This window comes from Oryzias latipes, chromosome 11, assembly GCF_053564925.1.
Source record: "Oryzias latipes strain Hd-rR chromosome 11, Olatipes_Hd-rR_3.1".
Taxonomy (NCBI): Eukaryota; Metazoa; Chordata; class Actinopteri; order Beloniformes; family Adrianichthyidae; genus Oryzias; species Oryzias latipes.
The window spans coordinates 4,714,023-4,734,056 of record NC_136247.1 but is presented as its reverse complement, the minus strand read 5'-3'; the positions used below and the strand labels follow the sequence as shown (position 1 = coordinate 4,734,056).

General features: G+C 43.7%; 1 protein-coding gene across 3 annotated transcripts in view; it reads left to right on the top strand.

The window, feature by feature from the left end:
• The window catches only part of col22a1 (collagen, type XXII, alpha 1), a 75,616-nt gene that overhangs the window by 52,732 nt on the left and 2,850 nt on the right, over positions 1-20,034 (top strand). For all 3 annotated transcript variants that reach the window (XM_023960204.2, XM_023960202.2, XM_023960203.2), the window contains 40 exons: positions 96-149; positions 230-283; positions 388-441; positions 664-717; positions 800-844; positions 919-981; positions 1,122-1,175; positions 1,267-1,308; positions 1,395-1,427; positions 1,507-1,560; positions 1,881-1,934; positions 2,020-2,073; positions 2,148-2,201; positions 2,320-2,373; positions 2,673-2,777; positions 5,138-5,182; positions 5,527-5,604; positions 5,674-5,709; positions 5,788-5,841; positions 5,952-5,996; positions 7,907-7,942; positions 8,024-8,137; positions 8,410-8,463; positions 8,603-8,656; positions 8,762-8,815; positions 8,960-9,013; positions 9,134-9,187; positions 9,292-9,345; positions 9,453-9,506; positions 9,587-9,631; positions 10,891-10,944; positions 12,538-12,591; positions 12,690-12,743; positions 15,101-15,172; positions 15,242-15,277; positions 15,352-15,396; positions 17,329-17,508; positions 17,585-17,651; positions 17,752-17,934; positions 19,957-20,034. In XM_023960204.2, coding sequence (XP_023815972.1) covers positions 96-149; positions 230-283; positions 388-441; positions 664-717; positions 800-844; positions 919-981; positions 1,122-1,175; positions 1,267-1,308; positions 1,395-1,427; positions 1,507-1,560; positions 1,881-1,934; positions 2,020-2,073; positions 2,148-2,201; positions 2,320-2,373; positions 2,673-2,777; positions 5,138-5,182; positions 5,527-5,604; positions 5,674-5,709; positions 5,788-5,841; positions 5,952-5,996; positions 7,907-7,942; positions 8,024-8,137; positions 8,410-8,463; positions 8,603-8,656; positions 8,762-8,815; positions 8,960-9,013; positions 9,134-9,187; positions 9,292-9,345; positions 9,453-9,506; positions 9,587-9,631; positions 10,891-10,944; positions 12,538-12,591; positions 12,690-12,743; positions 15,101-15,172; positions 15,242-15,277; positions 15,352-15,396; positions 17,329-17,508; positions 17,585-17,651; positions 17,752-17,934; positions 19,957-20,034 — 2,482 coding nt within the window. The remainder of the gene's footprint in view (positions 1-95; positions 150-229; positions 284-387; positions 442-663; positions 718-799; positions 845-918; positions 982-1,121; positions 1,176-1,266; positions 1,309-1,394; positions 1,428-1,506; positions 1,561-1,880; positions 1,935-2,019; positions 2,074-2,147; positions 2,202-2,319; positions 2,374-2,672; positions 2,778-5,137; positions 5,183-5,526; positions 5,605-5,673; positions 5,710-5,787; positions 5,842-5,951; positions 5,997-7,906; positions 7,943-8,023; positions 8,138-8,409; positions 8,464-8,602; positions 8,657-8,761; positions 8,816-8,959; positions 9,014-9,133; positions 9,188-9,291; positions 9,346-9,452; positions 9,507-9,586; positions 9,632-10,890; positions 10,945-12,537; positions 12,592-12,689; positions 12,744-15,100; positions 15,173-15,241; positions 15,278-15,351; positions 15,397-17,328; positions 17,509-17,584; positions 17,652-17,751; positions 17,935-19,956) is intronic.

Below are 20,034 nucleotides of genomic sequence, written 5' to 3'. Positions count from 1 at the left end.
TGTTTCTGTTACTGACACTCCACTGGAACAGCCAATTGTCATCTAATTTGTGAGGAGAGGTGATGCTAAGTTTTCTAATAATTTTCTTTTCAAAGGGTCCTAATGGACCGCCGGGGCCACAAGGAATCCAAGGCCCACCGGGACCGTCTGTGAGTGGTGCTGTGAAAAGAGTCTGACCAAAGCCTCTGTTTGCTGCTGCTGCAGTTTGACTCATTTGTCTTCTCCAAAGGGTCTTCCTGGGGAGCGGGGATTTTCAGGGAAACAAGGAGAACCAGGAAAACCTGTGAGTGCTGGTTCCAGTTCCAACGGGAGCCTGAAAAATCCCCTACGGATATGTCAGTGGAAAATGGTGAACAATGTGTCCATGTGTTCTTGTGATCCTTGAAGGGCCTTCCTGGTAAAGATGGTCTGGACGGTCTGGCTGGAAGGGACGGGTCTCCGGTCAGTTCAATCCCAAGGCTCTGACTGATCACTTTGGGTCTCCTTGTTAGTTAGTGATTGGTTGATTCTGGTTGATCAGTGTTTTACCATCATTGTTTCTGAAGAAAAGCCCTCCACCAGCGATTCCTCTTAGACAAACGCTGATCAGGTTGAAGGCTGGAGGCTCTGGAGGAGCGTGTTTGGGTGATGAAGGTTTCTTGAGGGTTGTTTGTGTCTCTGAAGGGGCTGCAAGGAGAGCGAGGGGCAGATGGTTTCCCTGGCAAACCTGGACCAAAGGTACCACCTCTCAGGCTGAACCCCAAACTGAAGACATGCTGAGTTTTTATGAGGTGTCTAAAGACGTGTGTCTCCTTCTCAGGGGGACGAGGGGCCTCCAGGGCCAAGAGGTCCTCCAGGAGAGAGAGTGAGTCTCCTTCACCTCACTGATCTGCTGTGTTTCCATCCTGAAAATCCAAACACATTTTTTGATGTTGGCAGGGGGAAGCCGGGACCCCTGGCCGGCCCGGAGGTGAAGGTGTGAGGGGAGAAAGGGGGACTCCGGTAGGTTCCATCTTTTAACATTTTTGTCACAGGAGATGAATTTACTCAAAACCCCCCAAACTGAATCTTTTTAATTGGACCCCTTTAGGGTCCTTAGATTATTTCTCCTGATTGAAGTTTGTTTTGGTCTCTGTTCACAGGGAGACAGGGGTCTGCAGGGACCCATCGGGCCCAAAGGGGATAAGGGTGACCAGGTAAACATGGAATGCAGGGTTAATTGAAGGATCTTCTCCTGCACCCACAGCTGCAGTGAGAAACTGACTCAGTGTTCTCTTCCCACCTCAGGGTGAAGTGGGACCGAGGGGGCCGCCTGGGATCCCAGGAAACGTAAGCTGTCTTCCTTTTTCCCCGTTCCCCCGTTGTCATGTCAGTCACTCTTCTCATGTGTCACCACTCGCTGTCCGACTCCACAGGTGGAGAACGTCATCCCAGAGCCAGGGGAACCTGTAAGTACCTCCTCCTTGTAGCATGAAGGAACCCTCTGCCTCCTCCTGGTGTTGACTCCCTCGGTTGTCCCGTTTTTAGGGAAAACCCGGAGAGAAAGGGGAGAAAGGGGACCAGGGAAAACCAGGAGAGCCGGTGAGGTTTCTCCTCCCAGAACTTCTCCTGTTAACTTTAAATCTGTTGCATTTGAGGTTTTGCTGCTATTTGCTGCTCTGAAGTGCTGTCCAGATCCGAAGTTTGTGCACCAAACTTTTATTTGCTGCATGTCTTTGGGCAAAAGGCACAAACCGAACACACTAATGATGCTAGACGATAGTTTCAGTTTCAGCCTTTAAATAAACTTCTTTTCAAATCTGAGCTGTGATTCTTCAAATCATTTGGAATTTTTTTAATCTTTCAATCAAAAGACTTTTCTGAGAGTATTTTCTTTAATGATGGAATAAATTCTCTCTAAGGGTCAAAGCGGATTACCTGGAGAACAAGGCTTCAAGGGAGCACCTGGAGCCGTGGTAGGAAACTCCTCAGACCATCTCTGCTTCATGGAAGGGTTTTTCCTCACGGTGGGATGTGTCTGATGGGCTGCTGTTTCCCCAGGGTCCAAAGGGGGATCAAGGATTACCTGGAGAACCTGGTCGTGTTGGAGACCCTGTAAGATATTGATAAGATCTTTGCAAAAATGCTGAGGGGTGCAGAAACTGGAACTGTGTCCGTCTCCCTGTCAGGGTCCACCTGGAGTGGCCGGGACTCAGGGTCCACGGGGACCTCCAGGGAATGTGGTAGGTCCTTCCCAAACCCTTTGCATTCCCAAACCCTCTAGCATTCCAAAAACAGTCCCTTACAATTGTAAGTCACTCTGGGATGTTCAGTCCAATGTAGCGGCTGCCTGTTTTCCAGGGCATCCCTGGGATCATCGGGCCCCCCGGCCCAGCTGGCCAAAGAGGAGACAAGGTCAGCTGCTTTGGTTGTTTTTCATTTTAATTTTATTTTTTTTAGACTGTGATAAGAAAGTCTTTATCAGTGTAGAGTAAAAATTGTACACTTTGGTGGGCTTTCTCTGTTACATTTTCTTTTGTTTCAAGCAGCTCAATCTTTTCCGTTTCTGTTTTTTTCCTCTTTTATGGCTTATTGTAAAATACAATTCCTTAAATTTGATGTAAAACATGGATATGAGTAAAAAACCGTTAAAATGATCCAGGGCATCACTTCTTAGATCTTAATGTTTTTTTTTCCTCTGACTGGAACTTCAGGGGGAACCAGGTAAACCAGGACAATCCGGTCCCCAGGGACCACCTGGTGAACCAGGCATGACTGGACCCCCAGGACCACCAGGGAGGGGAAAAGACGGTCTGAATGTGAGGAATACTTTTCTGTTTACATCTCTTCAAAAGTCACTTGCAATGCAAATGTCCAGTCACAGTATTTCTGTTACACTTTGAATGTGTTTTATTTGAACAAAACGCCACGTTCTATTCGAGTGGAAACGCTTCACCTTCAATGCAGACCCTACCTGAGTCTGACTGTTTACCAAGAACAAAAGTCTTCACATGTTTTTATTAAGGTCTCAGTATCTTTGCCTCATCTTCAGTTAAGGGAGTTCAGAGTCGTCCAGCAGGGCTCTGTAGGAGTCTTCACAGCAGATGGAGGATGTGTGAGTCGCTTTGTTGTGACGCTGAAATCCTCTCTTCATGACAAGGTTCTGAAAGCTGAGAAGAACACAAAATCATTGGAAATTCCTGAATGGATCCCTGTGTTAAAAGCTAAATTCCATTCATACTTGTTGCCTCCATGTGGCCCATATCATAACATTTCCACCTCTGTGCTTCAGTGTTGGGAGCATCTGACTCCTTTTGATGATCTAAATGTCTGTCCCTGTTTTTTCACACACCTCACCCTTGAATTAAAAAAAAGTAATACATCTGACAAAAACCTTTTAAATAGGGAACCATTTTGGATACTCAACACAAAGCTAACTTGGAAAAGATATGAAGAATATGTAATTACTGAAACTAAATGGGAAATATTTACCAGCTTAAACCTTTCTATCATAATTTTCTTTATTTTTGTAAAACCTTCATTGTGAGGCACAGATGTGCAGAGATCTGATGCAGGGTTAATTCCAACCTATTTAACTTAAACACCCACTCTGATGAAGAAATTCAGTTTTTGGTGTTATGTTCTTGTGGCATTTTTCTCATGATGGAGGAAAGACATAGAAAAATTAAGATTCAGATTGCGTTTCTGAGTTTTCCTTTATACAAACTGTTGTGAATCATCAGCAGATGAAGAAATCCCTTTTAAAAAAGGTTGCATTTGTTACCTACAAACAACAATCTGCTGGCCACAAGCTCCCTGCTCCGATCCATTCTGATGATCCACTTACAGAAGAATAGATCCATGAACGTCTTTGTTTTCCTCCTCTGAGCTGGAGTCTGGATCCAAACTGTACGGATGGATTTCAGTTGCACCGCTAATGTTAGGTTGGTGTTGTGAGGGGCTGTAGGCCATGGAAGAGTGTAAACAAAGGGCCGATGGGAAATGAGGACAGGCATACCCCGCGCCAACAGTCCCGCCCACAACTCAGAAGTGAATTTCTGATGAACTACTGCAGAAAATATGTCCTAAAAACGACGCAGGTTTTTAGATTTTGTCCAAAAACTACATCGACATAACTATAAGATCTCTCTGAACACTTTCAAATACATCCAATGAGATGATTGGAGTGGGACTTTCAGTAAGGTCCTGACAGGATCTCCAAACACCCCCGGAAGAGGCCAACCTTAGACAAAAAGGGGGTCAAATGTTAGCGTCACAATGGCGCCTCTTTTGTCCTGTCTTTGCACCTTTATTGTCCAATAAATGAGACAGATTTCTCGATAGTTTTCAACACTAAAGCATTTGAGGATCTTATGGGTTCAATAACAAATCCTTTCATTTCTATGATGTCATTTTTTTTAGTATTAATTCAGGCACAGATGTCCAACTTCATTCCACAATTATATTACAGTTTGTTATCTCTTCTTTTGCCGCTAGATGTCGCTACAAACAACGTTTTTAACGATTGAAGGCCAACTTGATGCACATGAGGGCTAGGACGCGCCCCTCTTTCTTCATTTGCACTTTTTGACAGCATGATTCTCTCACAATCCTCTGAGCCTTAGTGTCATCCAGCTCTGTGCTGTAATTGACTGTCGACCACAACATTTTCTGACCATCCAACGCCTCGCTGCTGCTGCTCCCGTGTGTCAGACCTGTCTTTCTTGTTTGCTTTAGCTGCTTTTAACATCTTACATAACATCGTGAAGCCCATTCCTTTGATTAATAGCTATTATTAATTGATTTGACTTTAATTAAATGTGAGATTAGGTCGTTACCATAATGAATCACAGGCTCCTGGTGGATTTCATCTGCTGCTCCACATGGGGTTTACTTGTAAACGCCGCCCTGTCATGAGCTGTATTTGAAGCCAACAGGCCTGTGCGGGCACATTTTTACTGAAGACCTCCACACGTTTCTGCATTTTCCACCACTGCTGGCCTGCTGATGAGGCGGGAGAGGCGCTGTTAGAAGCATCAGGGCGAAAACACTCAGCACACGGTTTTTCTTTTTGCAGCCTCCCACAGGCTAGAACAACCCTGTCACCGCTTCTGTGTCTTTACAGTAAATATATTTTCAGTGCTGAAGCAATGAATACATATTTTTTTTAATCTTACAGGGAGATCCGGGACAACAGGGGGTTCAGGGCCCCCCAGGACCAAAGGTAATTTTATTTGCAAGTTTGCAGGACTGCTCTTCTTATTAAGGTGCAGGACTTGGTTTGTGAAAAACCTCCTGTCATGGAGGAAAAGAAGAAACAATTCATTGCTTTTGAAAGCAGAAAAGGCAATCAGGGCGTGCAGCCCTGCGTGACCACAGCTCTGATGCCCCCGCCTCCAAAAAATAGAAGTTTTCCTTTTTCATGTTCTTAACTGGCCCACCTTCTTCAATGAAACACTTGCATTTCTGAAAATTGCAGGTCTATAGATGCACATTCATTTATTCCATCAGATTACATATCTTTGTCTCTTTGAGGACTCTGAAGAATTTTCTGCTTTTCTACCTCAGGGCCCTCCAGGGCCTCGCGGACAGCAGGGGATGCCAGGAGACAGAGGTCCAGCAGGAGAGGGCAAAGAGGGCCCATCGGTAAAACCCAACAAAACTCCTCTTTCTGTTTTGAGCCAGAAGTATCTGTGATCGTATTTGTCCTTACAGGGTCCTCCAGGAAAAGACGGAGCGCCGGGGCCCGCGGTAAGGATGTGCTCCTGATAACAAAACTCCACATGTTTGTGCTGTTTGTTCTTTCAACTAGTCTTTCCTGGGTTTCAGGGTTTAAGAGGCCTTCCAGGAGTCGCAGGTCCTCAGGGCCCAGCAGGACACAATGTGAGTCCAAAATGAAAGGTCTCAGGGACTATGTTCCTCCTTCTCTCTTTTTCTGCGGTTGATGGCATAAGGTTCATGACATGTGACCTGCTGATTCCCTCCAAACTCAGGGTCTACCAGGAAGACCAGGAGAGAAGGGATCACCAGGAGAGCCTGTAAGTTCTAACCGTTCCTTAGCAGATCTCTGTATGTATGTTTATTACAACTCTCCAAGAGTAACTGGCTGCAGACATTTCTGGCCAGTTGAGTGTTTTATAATGTTCATCCCTCACTATAAAGTGGTATTTTCATCCGTTCACGCATCTTTGAGTATTCCCCTGAAAAACAACTCCCTGAGTACCAGCCCCTTTCCAACCCACAAAAACGATTGGGACTCACATCGGGACATAGATAAGTGAGAACAGCCCTTTCCAGGAAGAGTCTGTGCTACCAGCCCCGCCCCCATGCAGGCTAACACACAAACGCACCCTTTCTCCGTGGAGCTAGCGGTGATCGACTGAAGGCTTTCATTTTCTATGCACAAATATGCACATTCATACTTGCAAAAGTTTGGATGTTTGTTTGCTGCTGAGGCCGGCGCTAGGTTGACGTCATGAAATGGGCAACACCCACATGGAGAGAAAGGCGGAGCCTCAGAGATTGAATCAGCTTACTTCAGGGTATGTGAACAGAAAAAAGAACTCATTTAATTAAAAAAAAAGTGCTCTTTTGTTAGCCAAAGGTAAGTTATTACCATATATGGAAATGGTTTACTATGAAAGGCTTAAAGGCGCGTACACACCGGGACGAATATTCGCCAGCCGTTATTCGCCACGTTTTTTGTGTTCACACCCAGGCGATTTTCGCTGACGATGAGCCGAGCGAACATGCAATTTCATTCCCTGACATTAGATGGCGCTTAATGTAAACAGAAATACTCCTGTACACAAGGTGGCGCCGCGCAACTTTACGATTCTTAAAGTCGCTTTTCCCTCAGAAGAAGATAGCAAGTATTTACCCGCTTGTCAGAATCATACAAAGAAAACATGAATATTTCAAGCACCAGTAGCTCCAACTGGTGCTTGGTTCGGGGATATTTTAGAATGTCCGTCATTATTTCTTCGCGGCAGTGTAGACGCTACTTGGCGTCTATCTTCTTCGCTGGTACGTGTGCTCAGCAAGGCAGTTTTGTGTTTGAGCGCCCCCAAGTTGTGTTTTACTGGAACTTCAGAAGCTCCAGACACGTGTGCAAAAGTGCCGTTCTCATTGGTCATATAGTTTTTGACGCGGCGCGTCAAACCAAAAAAACGAACCCGAGGCGTTTTTTTTTGACGCTTTGACGCGTGCCGTTTTTTCGCGTCGGTGTGCACACTCACATTGGTGCCCTTTGTTTAGTCACGAGGCGTTAAACATCGGCGAATATCGCGCGCGACATTCGTCCCGGTGTGTACGGGCCTTAAGATTAGCATGATGTTCGCCTTTTAGTGGCACAGGATAAAGCAACATCAAATCCCACCAATGAGCTCCATGAGTGTTGCTCTTCCAGATATTATAGCAAATCTCTGCCTAAAAGTGTGCGACTTCAGCTCCCGCATTTCCTTTTTGTTGCTATTTTATTCTCTACTATTCCTGTATGATTTGTACACTTTGCATATTTGTTGTTTCAAGATTGTAAGACTTCATTAAAAAAAAACATTCCTACACAATGATCAGATCTGCATTAAAGGAGCACGCACAACATCAACTTCCGTTTCCAACCTTCAATATAAAGCACACAGTAAATGAAAAAAAGGAGACAATGTGACCCACTTTTGGTTGAAACATTTATTCAAATCTGATGGAAAGGCTTCATTAAAACCACACCTGGATGCATGTACACACACCCTCACACACATAAAACAAAAGACACTGCAAACCAAATGTACCTGATCCAGGTAATCTACAGCAGTCGAGGCAGGGATATCTGAAAACTGAGCAGAAGGGTTCCTGATGAAGGAACTGTTGCTTCAGTCTGAGCAGGTAGACCCTGTTCAGGGGTTGGTTCTTCTCTGACTGTGATGATTTTCTGACTAACTTTGTCTCTCAGGGAAAGGCTGCCGACCTCTCAGACCTGGACCTGAAGGTAAGGAAGCAGTCCAGCACTCTTCTGGGACATAAAAGCTTCAGGTGTGGATCGTTGGACCGACTGCCTCGTTGTTTTCAGGATGTTTGCTCAGACTGTCCTGCCGGCCCACCTGGACCACCGGGACTGCCAGGAATACCGGGAGATAAAGGACAGCAGGGACCCCCTGGGAAAAATGGACAAGATGGATACCAGGTGGTCTTTAGCTTGTGGTCTCCTGATTTCTCCTGTGAAGCTCAGTCTTTCAGAGGAGCTCTGCTCGTCCCTAAAGAAGCGTTTTGAATTGTGTCACTGCTATATTTGCGGCATGAAGCCTGACCTTTGAACTCATGCTTCGCAGTCTGAGTGATGGACGGTGAGGCTCTGGGTGCATCATTAGCTGGGGCCATCCAGGGGGCAGTTGTGAGCAATTGAGCCCCTCAGACAGTGCTATCTGTTTGGACTGATGGTCTGCTGTATCATTACAGGGTCCAACTGGACTGCCTGGTGCTCAAGGACCCCCTGGAGCTGATGGAGCAAAGGTGTTTTCATACAAGTTGGACTGCAAAAAACTGACCAGTCTGACATTTTCTGAATTTTACAATATTGTAGTTCACAATTAAGGAAGTCCTTTTACCTTAATGCTTTTATATACAATGCTTCATGTCTGTTCCATTGCAGGGCATAAAAGGTGATCGAGGACCTGCAGGAAACCCTGGAGACAAAGGCGAGAAGGTGTGCCATTGACCCAGGAATCCCCATCCGTGCTTCCTCCTATTGTTCCCAACAGTAACTTTTATGATTGACTTCATTGCAGTTAAATCTTTGTCTGTTTGATAGGGTCACCCAGGACCTCCTGGTCATCCAGGCCCTCCTGGGATTTTGGGAACTCCTGTACGTTCTTCCTTTGGACTGTTTGCATGATAAACCTGCAGGATGTGGCTGACAGATTCAGACAAATACTAAATGGAGCTCGCTCATTTGTTTGGCTTGTTAAAGCTGTTCTTATGTGCTGCACTGACATGGCTTCCTTTTCAGGGTAACGATGGACCGCCTGGCCCAACAGGACCCCCAGGGCCCCCTGGAGAAAAGGTTTAACTGAATTGTATATACTTTCCTTTTTATAGTTTTTAGTTGTACTGACTCCATTGTGCTCCAACAGCAGCTTTTAATTATTTCTTTCGTTGGTAAGAGTCTGTTTGTTTTCTCCAGGGTAAAGAGGGTCTCAAAGGAATCCAGGGTCCTCCGGGTCTTCCTGGTTTGATAGTAAGGACAGACATTTCACTTTAGCAAACAAGCAGTCAATGGTGTTGACAAAGGTGCAGTAGGTCTTTACAGTCAAAGAAGCTAAACATGTTTTTTGTTTGAAGGGTCAACCTGGAAAAATGGGAAAAGATGGCAGACCAGGAGAACCTGGAGAACCTGTGAGTACACGGAGCAGGTCCAAAGACCAGCTGGTTTGGATTACAACTGTGAAGCTCTAACAGAATGTTTCAGATGGATTGTTCAGCAAGTTCTGTCATTTTTACAGGGTAAACAAGGGGAACCAGGACCTCCAGGAAACCCTGGACTCAGAGGACTTCCTGTAAGTGGGTGCAAGGCGAGGCTCTGATGGAAGCAGCTTGAGCAGTCATAAGTGATGGACTTCTTCTTCTTCTCACACAGGGATTCAAAGGCCACAGAGGAGAAGCTGGAGCTCCAGGACCTAAGGTCCACAAATGTTCTCTGATTGATCTTGTTCTTTCCAAAACTGGTTTCTGGTCTGATCCACTTCAGTGAGACATGTAGTACTCTGATAAAAGCAGGCAGACAGCCCTGCGTATTCAAAACTAATGAAATCGCAGTAAATACAAAGGCACTTTCAGAGATGGTGACTTGCACTAGAGCCACACTTTTGTAGATGAGACTAGAGGTTCAGGACTTGGGACTTAAGTTAATTTGTTTATTAAGCTGTAGGTCATCTGTGTCTGGTCTGAAAGTAAAGGTTTTCGCATGTTTCTGTACTGGGAATGCGAACACACCATCAGTCTGCTGTTTGGTCCCCACAAGCTGTTTAAAGTAGTTTCAAGACAAAATTCATGAATGAAATATTCCTTTTTTAATTACAGGGTTCAAAACTAAGACTCCACTTAAGCTTAAATGTCAAGATCTTAGATGTGACTTGGTCTTGCAGAAAGATAACTGTGAGCATCTCTGCAGTTTTTAAAAATCAAGTTTTTCATTTCAGAAAAATAATCTTTTCTGTCTGTTAACTACACCTTCAGTCTACAATCCAGAAGGTCTGAAACAATCAAGCCCCTCCCCCTGTTAGCAAATTCCAAGCCAGCCAGGAAGTGCCAGACGTTGCTGCTCCAGAATTGACCATAGGAGGCTGATTGCAATAAAGAGCAAGCCCCCATTGACTTCTACTGTGCGTTAGTCTAGTTTGACCACAAAGGAGTTTACAGCCGGGTTAAAGATAAATGAAGTTCAGGGCTTCATATTCTATTTATGTGTTGGAATTCATTCTTTCTCCTCATTTTTATTTATGATCTAATTTTCTGAAATATGAGGAACTTAGCTTTTGATTTGGCTGGAATTCAACCAAATTCTCACTTTTTCTCGCCTTCAGAAGCCTTTTTGTGTTGAAGTGGGTGGAGTCCTGCGCCCGTCCCACTTCAGACTTAATTTTTGCTGTTCAGAGTTGTCTGTGTGTTTCAGAGATTATTGCTGTGTTTATGTCTGCGGTTCAAGCGAAGGCAATGTAGGGCAGTTATGGCCTAGTAGTTTATGTCACAGATGCTGGTTCAAATCCCAGTATTGATGGGACCTGTCCTGGGTGGGATGGATACCCAAAGTGTTTGCTTCTTCGGTTCTGTCAAATTCCTCGGTTTTGGAGATACCATCTTCATGTGGAAGGAATTTACTACAAAGCTTTAGTTTCACCCGAACCCCCTTTGTCCTCACGGTCATCCATGCTTTCCTCACAGGGAGAAGACGGAAAGCCTGGATCAGCTGGGCGTGACGGCAAACCTGGCAAAGAGGTGTGTCCAACTGTTTGCTTGAAATGTATCAATAATGGGCAATCCTGGCATGAATGTCAACAAACCCCTCCATTTTATGCAAAGTAGCTGCTGCCTTTATTTTAAAAGGATTCAAACCGATGTGCTGATTTGGCCATGTTGTCCTTCAAGCTGTGAAAGTTTGTTCTATTGTAAATTGTAGGTATTTGTATCTCTGCAAATTTGGCTCTCCATCAAACTAAAAGTAGCAATAATGTTCAGAAACCCAGTGTTTCCCATCCTGGTCTTCAGGGAACACGGCCCTGCTTGTTTTCCATGTTGTCCTGCTTGAGCTCACCTGATTCCAGTCATTTTCAGGTTCTGTAGAACCTGATAACTGTCATCAAAGACAGGGTTTTTTGAGGGGAGTAGGAATGAAAAAAGGCAGAAAAGTGTGATCCGAGGACCAGGGTTGAGAAACACTGCAGTAACTACTAGGGGTGTAACGGTACATGTAGTTGGATCGAACTGTTTCGGTACGGCAATTTCGGTTAGGATCACTTTCAGCACCATTTCGGTTCTTTTATTAACCCACTCTGGGGGCTCTGAGGGTCTGAACGTGGAAGTGAACCCCCCCATCTCCTCATGCTCTCCTGTGTGGAAACACTTTGGATTTTTTTGGATGAAAGGAAAAGACAATTGGAAAAGTCAAATGCTGTGTTTCCACATTTTATTGTTACACAAAGATAGCATATTGCACATATAACACATGTAATCTGTTAACACACTTAAAACGGTCTCACCCGACCGTGACAATTAGGTCTACAAGAAAATAAATGTGCAAGTTAAATTTTTTTTTTCAGGCCAGTGTAAGTAACCAAATTTTTTGGTTCCTGACAGCTAATAGTTGTATTATTTTATATAGCAGAACACCTACATAGGTAAATTTTATTTTTGTTATATAAAACCAATAAATGCATTTTGGAAGACATTTTTTTGTGCCTGTTTTAACCGAAAAAAATACGGAAAATGTATCGAACCGAACCCTAATGAAATTCTGAACCAAACCAAATTGAGATTTTAGTATACCGTCACACCCCTAGTAACTACTGTTGAGATGAGCCACGTACCAACATTCTCAGAACACGTGTGAGGAACAAGTTTTCCTTTTTCTGCTCTTCAGTTCATTTTTAACGTTATTAATCATCTATTTAAAGCTGAAACATTGTTGCTTTGATAGAGATTTGCTATAAAAATGAATAAATGCTACTTTCTGATGTCAATCAGCAGCAACATGTTCAGCAGTAAGACTGACTCCCAGTGGGCCCAACCAGCTGCCCTGAGGAGCTCTGTGGCAAACTTCCACAAAAACATGGAGTTTCAGGCACATTTCAGCGTTTCTTACATGCTGAAGGTTTCAGTCGGAGCAGCAACAGGAAGAGCTTCCAGCTTTTTAAGACAAACAGTCAGGATCCCAGTCTGAGCTCTGGTTTAAGAACAAAACAAAAACTTTACTTTCATTTCTTTCTTCCAATAAAATCCACGACATCTATTATGAATACAATTTTATTCAAAACAGGTTACTTCCTCTCTATATAAAAAAATATATTTTAAAATGCTGTTTTTGGTTTGCAGGGTCCCAAAGGACCTCCAGGCCCAGAGGGACTTCTCGGTCCAAGAGGAGAACCAGTGAGTCTTTTTAGATGACAACAAAAAGTTTGAGTCATTTTTTTTTTTTTTGATGCTCCATCAGTTTTCTCACATCATCTTTTGATTTTCCATTCTAGGGGAAACCAGGAGAACCTGGACCGTCTGGAAAAGCAGGCATTCCTGGAGCTCCAGTAAGTGCTTTCAATAGAATAAGGTTCTAGACACCAGGAATCTGAATTAAGATAAAACAATAAGGGGCAAAGTTAAGGGAGGAGGTCGTCTGACAGTGGAATAGAAACACATAGAGATGGTGTCTTTCCCGAGGACACACAAACATGAGGGAGCAGAGGTGTAGAGATGGAATTGAACCTGCTGTCTTTGGATCAGAGGTCAACAGCTCTTCCTCTGAAGCATAGCCAGCCCCCTGATGCTTCTAACTCACAAGAATGGAAGACTTTGTTTGTTGATTGAAAATATTTCAATCTTTTGCTCTTAATGCTATTATTTCAAGACACTTCACAAATTTTTGGTTTAAGGAGCAACATTATTTCAGTTTTGGCTAAATCTTATTTATATGTCATTTACTTTGAAATTTTAAAAGGTCCTAAAATCGTATTAATCAGTCACTTGTATTAAACTGAGCCACAAACACTTTACTTAACCCAAAATCAGTGTTTCTCTTGGTTTTGTTTCTGTGTTCAACATATTTTATTGTATAAATGATTCTGACTTTACAAATAGTAAACAAGTCACCACTGACCCTTACTATTAGAGGCACCAGCTGAGTCTGTCTGTGTAAAGTATAGGCAAGTTTCCTTCAACCATCAGTCTGTTCTTGCAATAAACCGACACAGGATGAGAGAAAACTTTTCATGGTTCATGTCTGAAGGTGGAATCCTGCAAAAGTTTAGAGGAAATAAAACGTCTCATGTCTCAAACCTGTGTCCTCCCCAATGGTCTGAGGTCAAGTCCATGCGGTCCCTATGTTTATCTCCTAAACATCTACCATGATCTGTTCATCTGATGGATTCAGTCCTGATCCATTCTGTTGTCTCCCAAAGATAACCTCAACATCTTCATCTCTGCTGCCTCCAGCTCTGCCTTCTGTCTCTGCATCAGAGTCACTAAATCAACAACATGGTTTCTCCGCACTTTTCCCTTCATCCTTGATGATACTCTCAAGTCTTATATCTCACCTGAGACCTTCCTCCACCTGTTCCAAGATGCTTACAGACCCCTCACCACCTCTGTTGTTCTGGACCTGTTGACCCCAAGAACTTAAAGTCCCCCCCCTTCCCCACCCCTGCTCCCTGTAACCTCACCACTCCTCTTTGGTCTTTCTGATCTAAAACATCCACCTCTTCTCCCCCTGTGTTCTCTGACATGTTCCTCATTTATCAGTCCTTCAAAGTTCTTTTTTTCAATAATTCACATAATTAAATGAATTTTCAAATAACAGTGGGGTCGGGGGTAATCAGGGATAAAACAATTTATCTTTATGTTGTCTTTTTACCAATTTGATATATGTGTATGTGTACATGTGTATCTATTTATTTTTACTTATTTATTTATTTTAATGTATTTTTTAACATTTTGTGTTTCTATTAAGGTTTATTTACATACTTATTTGTGTGTGTTTTTTTGTTTTAAATATATTTTCATTTTAATTTGATTCCTTTTCCATTTTAGTTGTAACTCCAGTGTTTTCCTCCGAGGGGTCCTCCACATCAGTGATGGACCCTTCTCAGTGACCGGGGTCGCTGCAATGGGATCTCCCGGGTCTGGGCTCTTTGTCTAGATCTGGGGGGGTTCTGTGGTAGCGTTTTCTGTGAACTTGAGTGGGGGGTCACTGATGTGGACATGTCCCCAAAACATTGTTTCCCCACTTCAGTAAAAAGCCAGGTTTCTACATCGCATCATTTAATCACTCTTTTTATCATGGTGTGTGTGGGGGGGGGGGGGGGGGGGGGGGCATTGTGTCGGCATATTGTTATATATTATAAAATATTTGTTCGCCTTGTCCTTTCGTTTTTAAATTTGATTATGATTTCATGTAAAGCACTTTGATTAGCCCGCGTTGTAAAAGTGCTATATAAATAAAGTTTGATTTGATTTGACAGTAAATGTACGTTTCTGTAACATGAGCTCAGAGTGAACTGTAGCTGGAGGGACATCAGAGAGGGGCTGATCATCAGCAGCTGTCCAGGGGGGCTGCATCCAGGAAAAGGTCAGAGAGGAAGGTCAGAACAGCTCTGAGAAACACATCCCTCATCAAGAAAAGATCAAGCAGCGACTGGAACACAGACTTCCTGTTCGCCCCAGTGAACCATGTCGCCCTACAGAACAAATGTTCTTCGTAAAAACGAGTTCTAACCTCCTAGGCTGTTGTATTTTTGTGTTGCAATCTTTATCCAGAGCACTGCTGCATGCTGTACTGGAAATGCATGAGGATGGATGTTAATCCTCAGTAATAAACAGGGCTTTTAGGATGAATCATGTGCACGCCACGTGCACACCACGTGATGACCAGATTTCTGCTGTCATGCAGGGTCTCAGGGGAGATAAGGGAGAAGCTGGCAACCCTGGATTACCGGGTTTCAGTGGGCCCAAAGGTCCTGCGGTGAGTACCTGTTACTTTCATTATGTATTGATTATTGCAGTCAATGATATCTTAAGTTTTGTTTTCCAGGGCCCACCTGGTCCATTTGGTCCAGAGGGAAAACAAGTAAGAGCTTCAAAAGAGTCATTTTCTGTGTTCATAATCTTTATGCAAACATTTACCTGTCTGCTGTTTTGTAGGGAATGCCGGGCAGAGCTGGTGACCGCGGCCTGAAAGGTGACAAGGTGAGGGATTGGTGCTCATCTTCCTGAGTGGGACGCCAACCATCACTGAGCTTTCCATCTAGAACTCAAGATCTATGGGGAAAAAAAAACTCCAATTTAAACCTTTCTGAGCTGGCGACGAACCTGGACACCTACAAATCCTAAGCTGCCTCACCTTCAGTGTACAGTTTCAATTCAGACTTTTTGTTTTCAGGGTCGATCCTAATTTTAGGTGGGGGTAGGGCTTTAAACCCATTGGCTTCCAGGACAGGATTGACATTGGCTGGCAGAGATTATGGTGACCTCATTTCCACTCCACAAGAGTATCTGTTGTTGGTGCCGCCTGTGACATCCCTCCTCTGATTTGGGGTACAGCAGTGGCAATGCTCTCTCAGAGATCGGTATAAGAGAGGCGGCGCTAACAACAGAAGCTATTCTGGACAGGAAATGACATCACCATAATATAAAACGTAAAAGCGGGACAAAAACAAAAATACAAAATACAAAATAGCAGCTGTCACAGAAACATTTTTTTAATTTTGCAACTGTTTTAAGTTTATTGTTTTTTAATTCAAATTTTCAGTATGTTTTCAAATGTCAAACATTTTATCTCCAAGTTGATATTTTTTCCATAGATTCAGCATTTATTTTAAGTTCAGAATGGGTACTTTAGAGTTTAAATTTGTTTTCTCGTGGTTTTTTCTTTCGCTTTAAACCAATCCTGATTTGATCTTGTACTGAAACTTGCTTTAGTTGAAAGGTGAAAGACTCCACATAAGATCAAAACCTAAATATGATCCATCATCTTCAATGGACTTTAAAAAAAAAACAACATTAACAAAATCTCTGAGTGCCGTTAAAATTTGTTTCTAAGAGTAAAAAATAGGAATCGAGCAAATACTTTAGTTTATGTGAGTAAAAAATATTTGAACAAATAATGTTTTGCCTTCTAAAATTCAGAATGTACTTTAAAAAGAGTAATAACATTTAACTTGGAGAAACATTGGCTAAAAAGACCACAAAAAAGGGGAAAAAGGACATTTTTCTTTTAAATTATAAGGAAATGCTTCTTATAATCTTTGCATCTGAAAAAAAGGCTCTTGTTTGGTTTTTCTTAGTGCATTTCACAATAGAACACATACAAAGACCTGCTTCAGGTCTTCAGGAAAAGCTTCTATTTTGATGAGGTCATTGTGCCGAATGGTTAGTTAGTTTGTACGGCGACACTGGTTTCATCAAAATGACTTAAAAGGACTCATATGTAGAAACATACTCCAGAAATGGAAAAACAGAAACTGATAATGGAAACAAATGTGTTGCTCTCTAAAGTTAGAGCCCCCCCCACTACTAACACACACACATGTGGAGGTGACGAGTTAAGGCTTGGTTTATGAAGTAAAAAAAAGTGAAGGTAAAGAATGGAGAAACTGAGCTTCATTAAGATAGTTTCAGTGAAAATGGAAAGGAAATGTCCTTTAAAATGGAAGATTAGAGAGAGACCTCCAGGCTCTGGAAAGACAACCACGACTGGAGTCTGAGAGAAGAAACAGAAATGCAGGAATATCTGGAGGCACATGTGGGTCAAACAAACAAACAAACAAACAAACATCTAATTCACAGTTATAGGACAAAGGAAATAAATGCAGCAATGAGAGACCAGGAAGCAGACAAGCACAAAGTCTCAAAACATCTACTGAGGAACAAAAGAGACATGTTAGCAACTGCTACAACGAGAGAGGTTCATTAGTAATTGTTCCTTATGTGTGAATGTAAGTGTGTGGTTGTTTATGTGGTAAGGTGATGGACTGGAGAAGTGCTCAGGCTGTACCCCACCTTCACCCATATTGGGTCTTCTCCAGGACCCCCTCTCTCTCTGAAAGGGGTTGTCCTTCGCTGTCCTGGTCCATAGTATCTGTCCATCCCGAGGTTTAAATTCATTCTCATGTAATCCAGGGAGACCCAGGCACCAAAGGGGACAAAGGGCAATCTGGAGATCCAGGTATACCTGGTAATCCTGGCCCCCCAGGCAGAAAAGGCCACACAGGGATGATGGGCATGTCAGGACCACCAGGGGAAATTGGACCCCCCGGACCACAGGGAACTTCAGGAAACCCTGGTCTCCCAGGTCCCAGGGTAGGTCACACCTCTGAGCAGAACCAGGAGTTTGGGTTTTCACAGCATTCATCTGCTGACGTCTCTGCTGCTTCAGGGGGAGTCTGTGTCACTGGAGGAGATGAGGAGGCTCATTCAGGAGGAGCTGGCAAAACAATTAGATGGTGAGGATCAAACCCTTTGACTTTAGAAGTGGTAGGCTGTCTATTTGTGGGGGAGGGGGGCAGACCTCATGGGTCCTAACTTAACCCTGTTTGTTTGCAGCCAAACTGGCTTATCTCATGAGTCAGATTCAGCCAGCTCATGTCAAGAGTGTAGCGGGTCGTCCTGGACCCCCAGGCCTTCCAGGGAAGGATGGCAGCCCTGGACGCCAGGGTCCTGCTGGAGAACCAGGCATGCCCGGACAGAATGGAGGAGAAGGACCCAGAGGCCCCATGGGCCCTAAAGGTAGGACTGGGAGCCAAACGGGCTTTTATTGTGAGAGACTTCCTGTGCAGCTCCTCCACATTTCTGATACTCAAAACGTTTTGAGCTGCTTATCAATGACTTGCCTATCATAACACTAAATAATGGGTTCAGTGAAATACTTTTGGAGCTTTAGAATTCAAATCAACATCTGGAAAATCCTCCAGCCTTTTCTCTTCGAAGGAGGCCAGTGAAAGCAAATGGACTCGTCTTCTGGCAGTTAGTGCAGCACAAAGACCAGAAACTGCAGACGATGAAACAGAGAAACAGCAAAAAACAGAAAAATGTGCCATTCAGCACCAGAATGAGCCAAAGTCCTCTCCCTCAGCACAATTTCTTTATCGGTTACAAACACAAGTTTTTGACATGTCAGAGAACTATAGGTAAAGCCATAGTTACATGCACCATAGGGGAGATTGACTTATGCTTCAGGTTTTTGGGTTGTCTGGCCCGTGGACGGTCATAGCGGGGGCATCCTGAAGGGAGCACAGGTGTGTTTTACAGTTGCCTAAATGCTCATGCGGCCACTTCATGAAAATGGAACATTAGGATTGTTGTGTGTGTGGAAAGTGTATCGCAAAGTATTCTTAAGGATAATTATCTTCACTTATGGGTGATGCTGTTGCACAGCACCCTTTGCACAACACTCGTGTTTTCCCATTGTCTATCTCCATCAGTTAAGGGGGTGGGAGGTGTGAAAGGGGTTGGAGGTTGTGTGTGGTGCACGCACTGGCTTCTTATTGACCGCGCGCCAATGCTGAACTCATGATGGGTGTGTAGGTGAAGCATAGCTACCTGTAGGATGTTCACACACTTCACTCTGATTGTTACATTTCCTCATTTCTAACAGCCATACTTTGTGCAAGGAGTGCACACATTTCATGTGAACAGCACTAACAAGATTCCTGCGGGGGTCAAAACAAATGAAAAATCTGTCTGACACGCCTGCATCTCACCTACTTCCCCCTTACTTACCTTTACATTTGGTTTGAGTTTTCACCGTCACTTGGCGGTCACAGCATACTTAATGGAAAAAAATATGCATTACCATTTTTGCACTACGGATTCACACAGCTGTCTACGACCTTGGTCTTTCCTCTGGGCCCATGTGTCCCATAACCATTTTTACCCCGCAGACACCCACCTGTGAAAGCAGAGGTGGTGACTGATGCCTAAGCAAAACTACCAAATCTCTGAACTTTCTGAGCAAAGTAGAGAATATAAAAAAAGTTCTTAAAAAAAATGTCATTTTCTTTGCCATCACTTATACGGTATGTCAGTTGCGTTTTCACAGATCAACTTTCTCAGCTGCCATAGTTGTGCTCGGAGCCTCCGACTGCTTTTCATGTGCTCAGAAAAAGACACAACTGTCGATCCACAGGCAGCAGGCTGCTAAACACGGAAAAAGGCCTCTGTCAATTTGAAGCGTGGTAATATGATAGGATGACACCTCTCCATGTCATTCCAGCTGAAGTTTTCCATTGACATCTGTTGGTGGTTTACTAAAGTTAAAGTTTACCTTGTAATGAAGAGGGAGACCAGGCAACCATTGAAGTCCACGAGCACAAAGGTTCACTCTGCTGCTTTTATCTCTGAAAACTTCCTTTGGCATTCAGCCCCACACAAACACGGAGGCGTAAGCTTCATGGAATGGGGTTTAAGGGCTCTGAAATTCTTGCATTGCCACATACTGTATGGCACAGCACAGCACAGCACACAACTGGAACTGGGTTTTCTGCCCAACAAGAACACACTAACAAAAGAAAAGCTCTAAAGCTGAATCGACATATTTCAGAGAAAACATTTTTGAGGAAACTTGAAGAAGTGGGAACGCTGCTCTAGCTGAACCAGAGACAAGTTTCAATCAAAGTCGTAAAACTGCTTTTGAATGGTTGTTTCCCGGACAGGCCTCAGGTTTTGGATCTGAGCTGCCCAGTCTGATCCTCAACACCCCCCCCTCCCTCCTATGAGTAAAATTGTGCCAATGTCCGACTCTTCCTTTAGGTGAAAAAGGAGCAAAGGGTGAAAAGGGAGAACCTGGTGTTGGTGACAGAGGGGAGCCCGGCCCTGTTGGTCCTATAG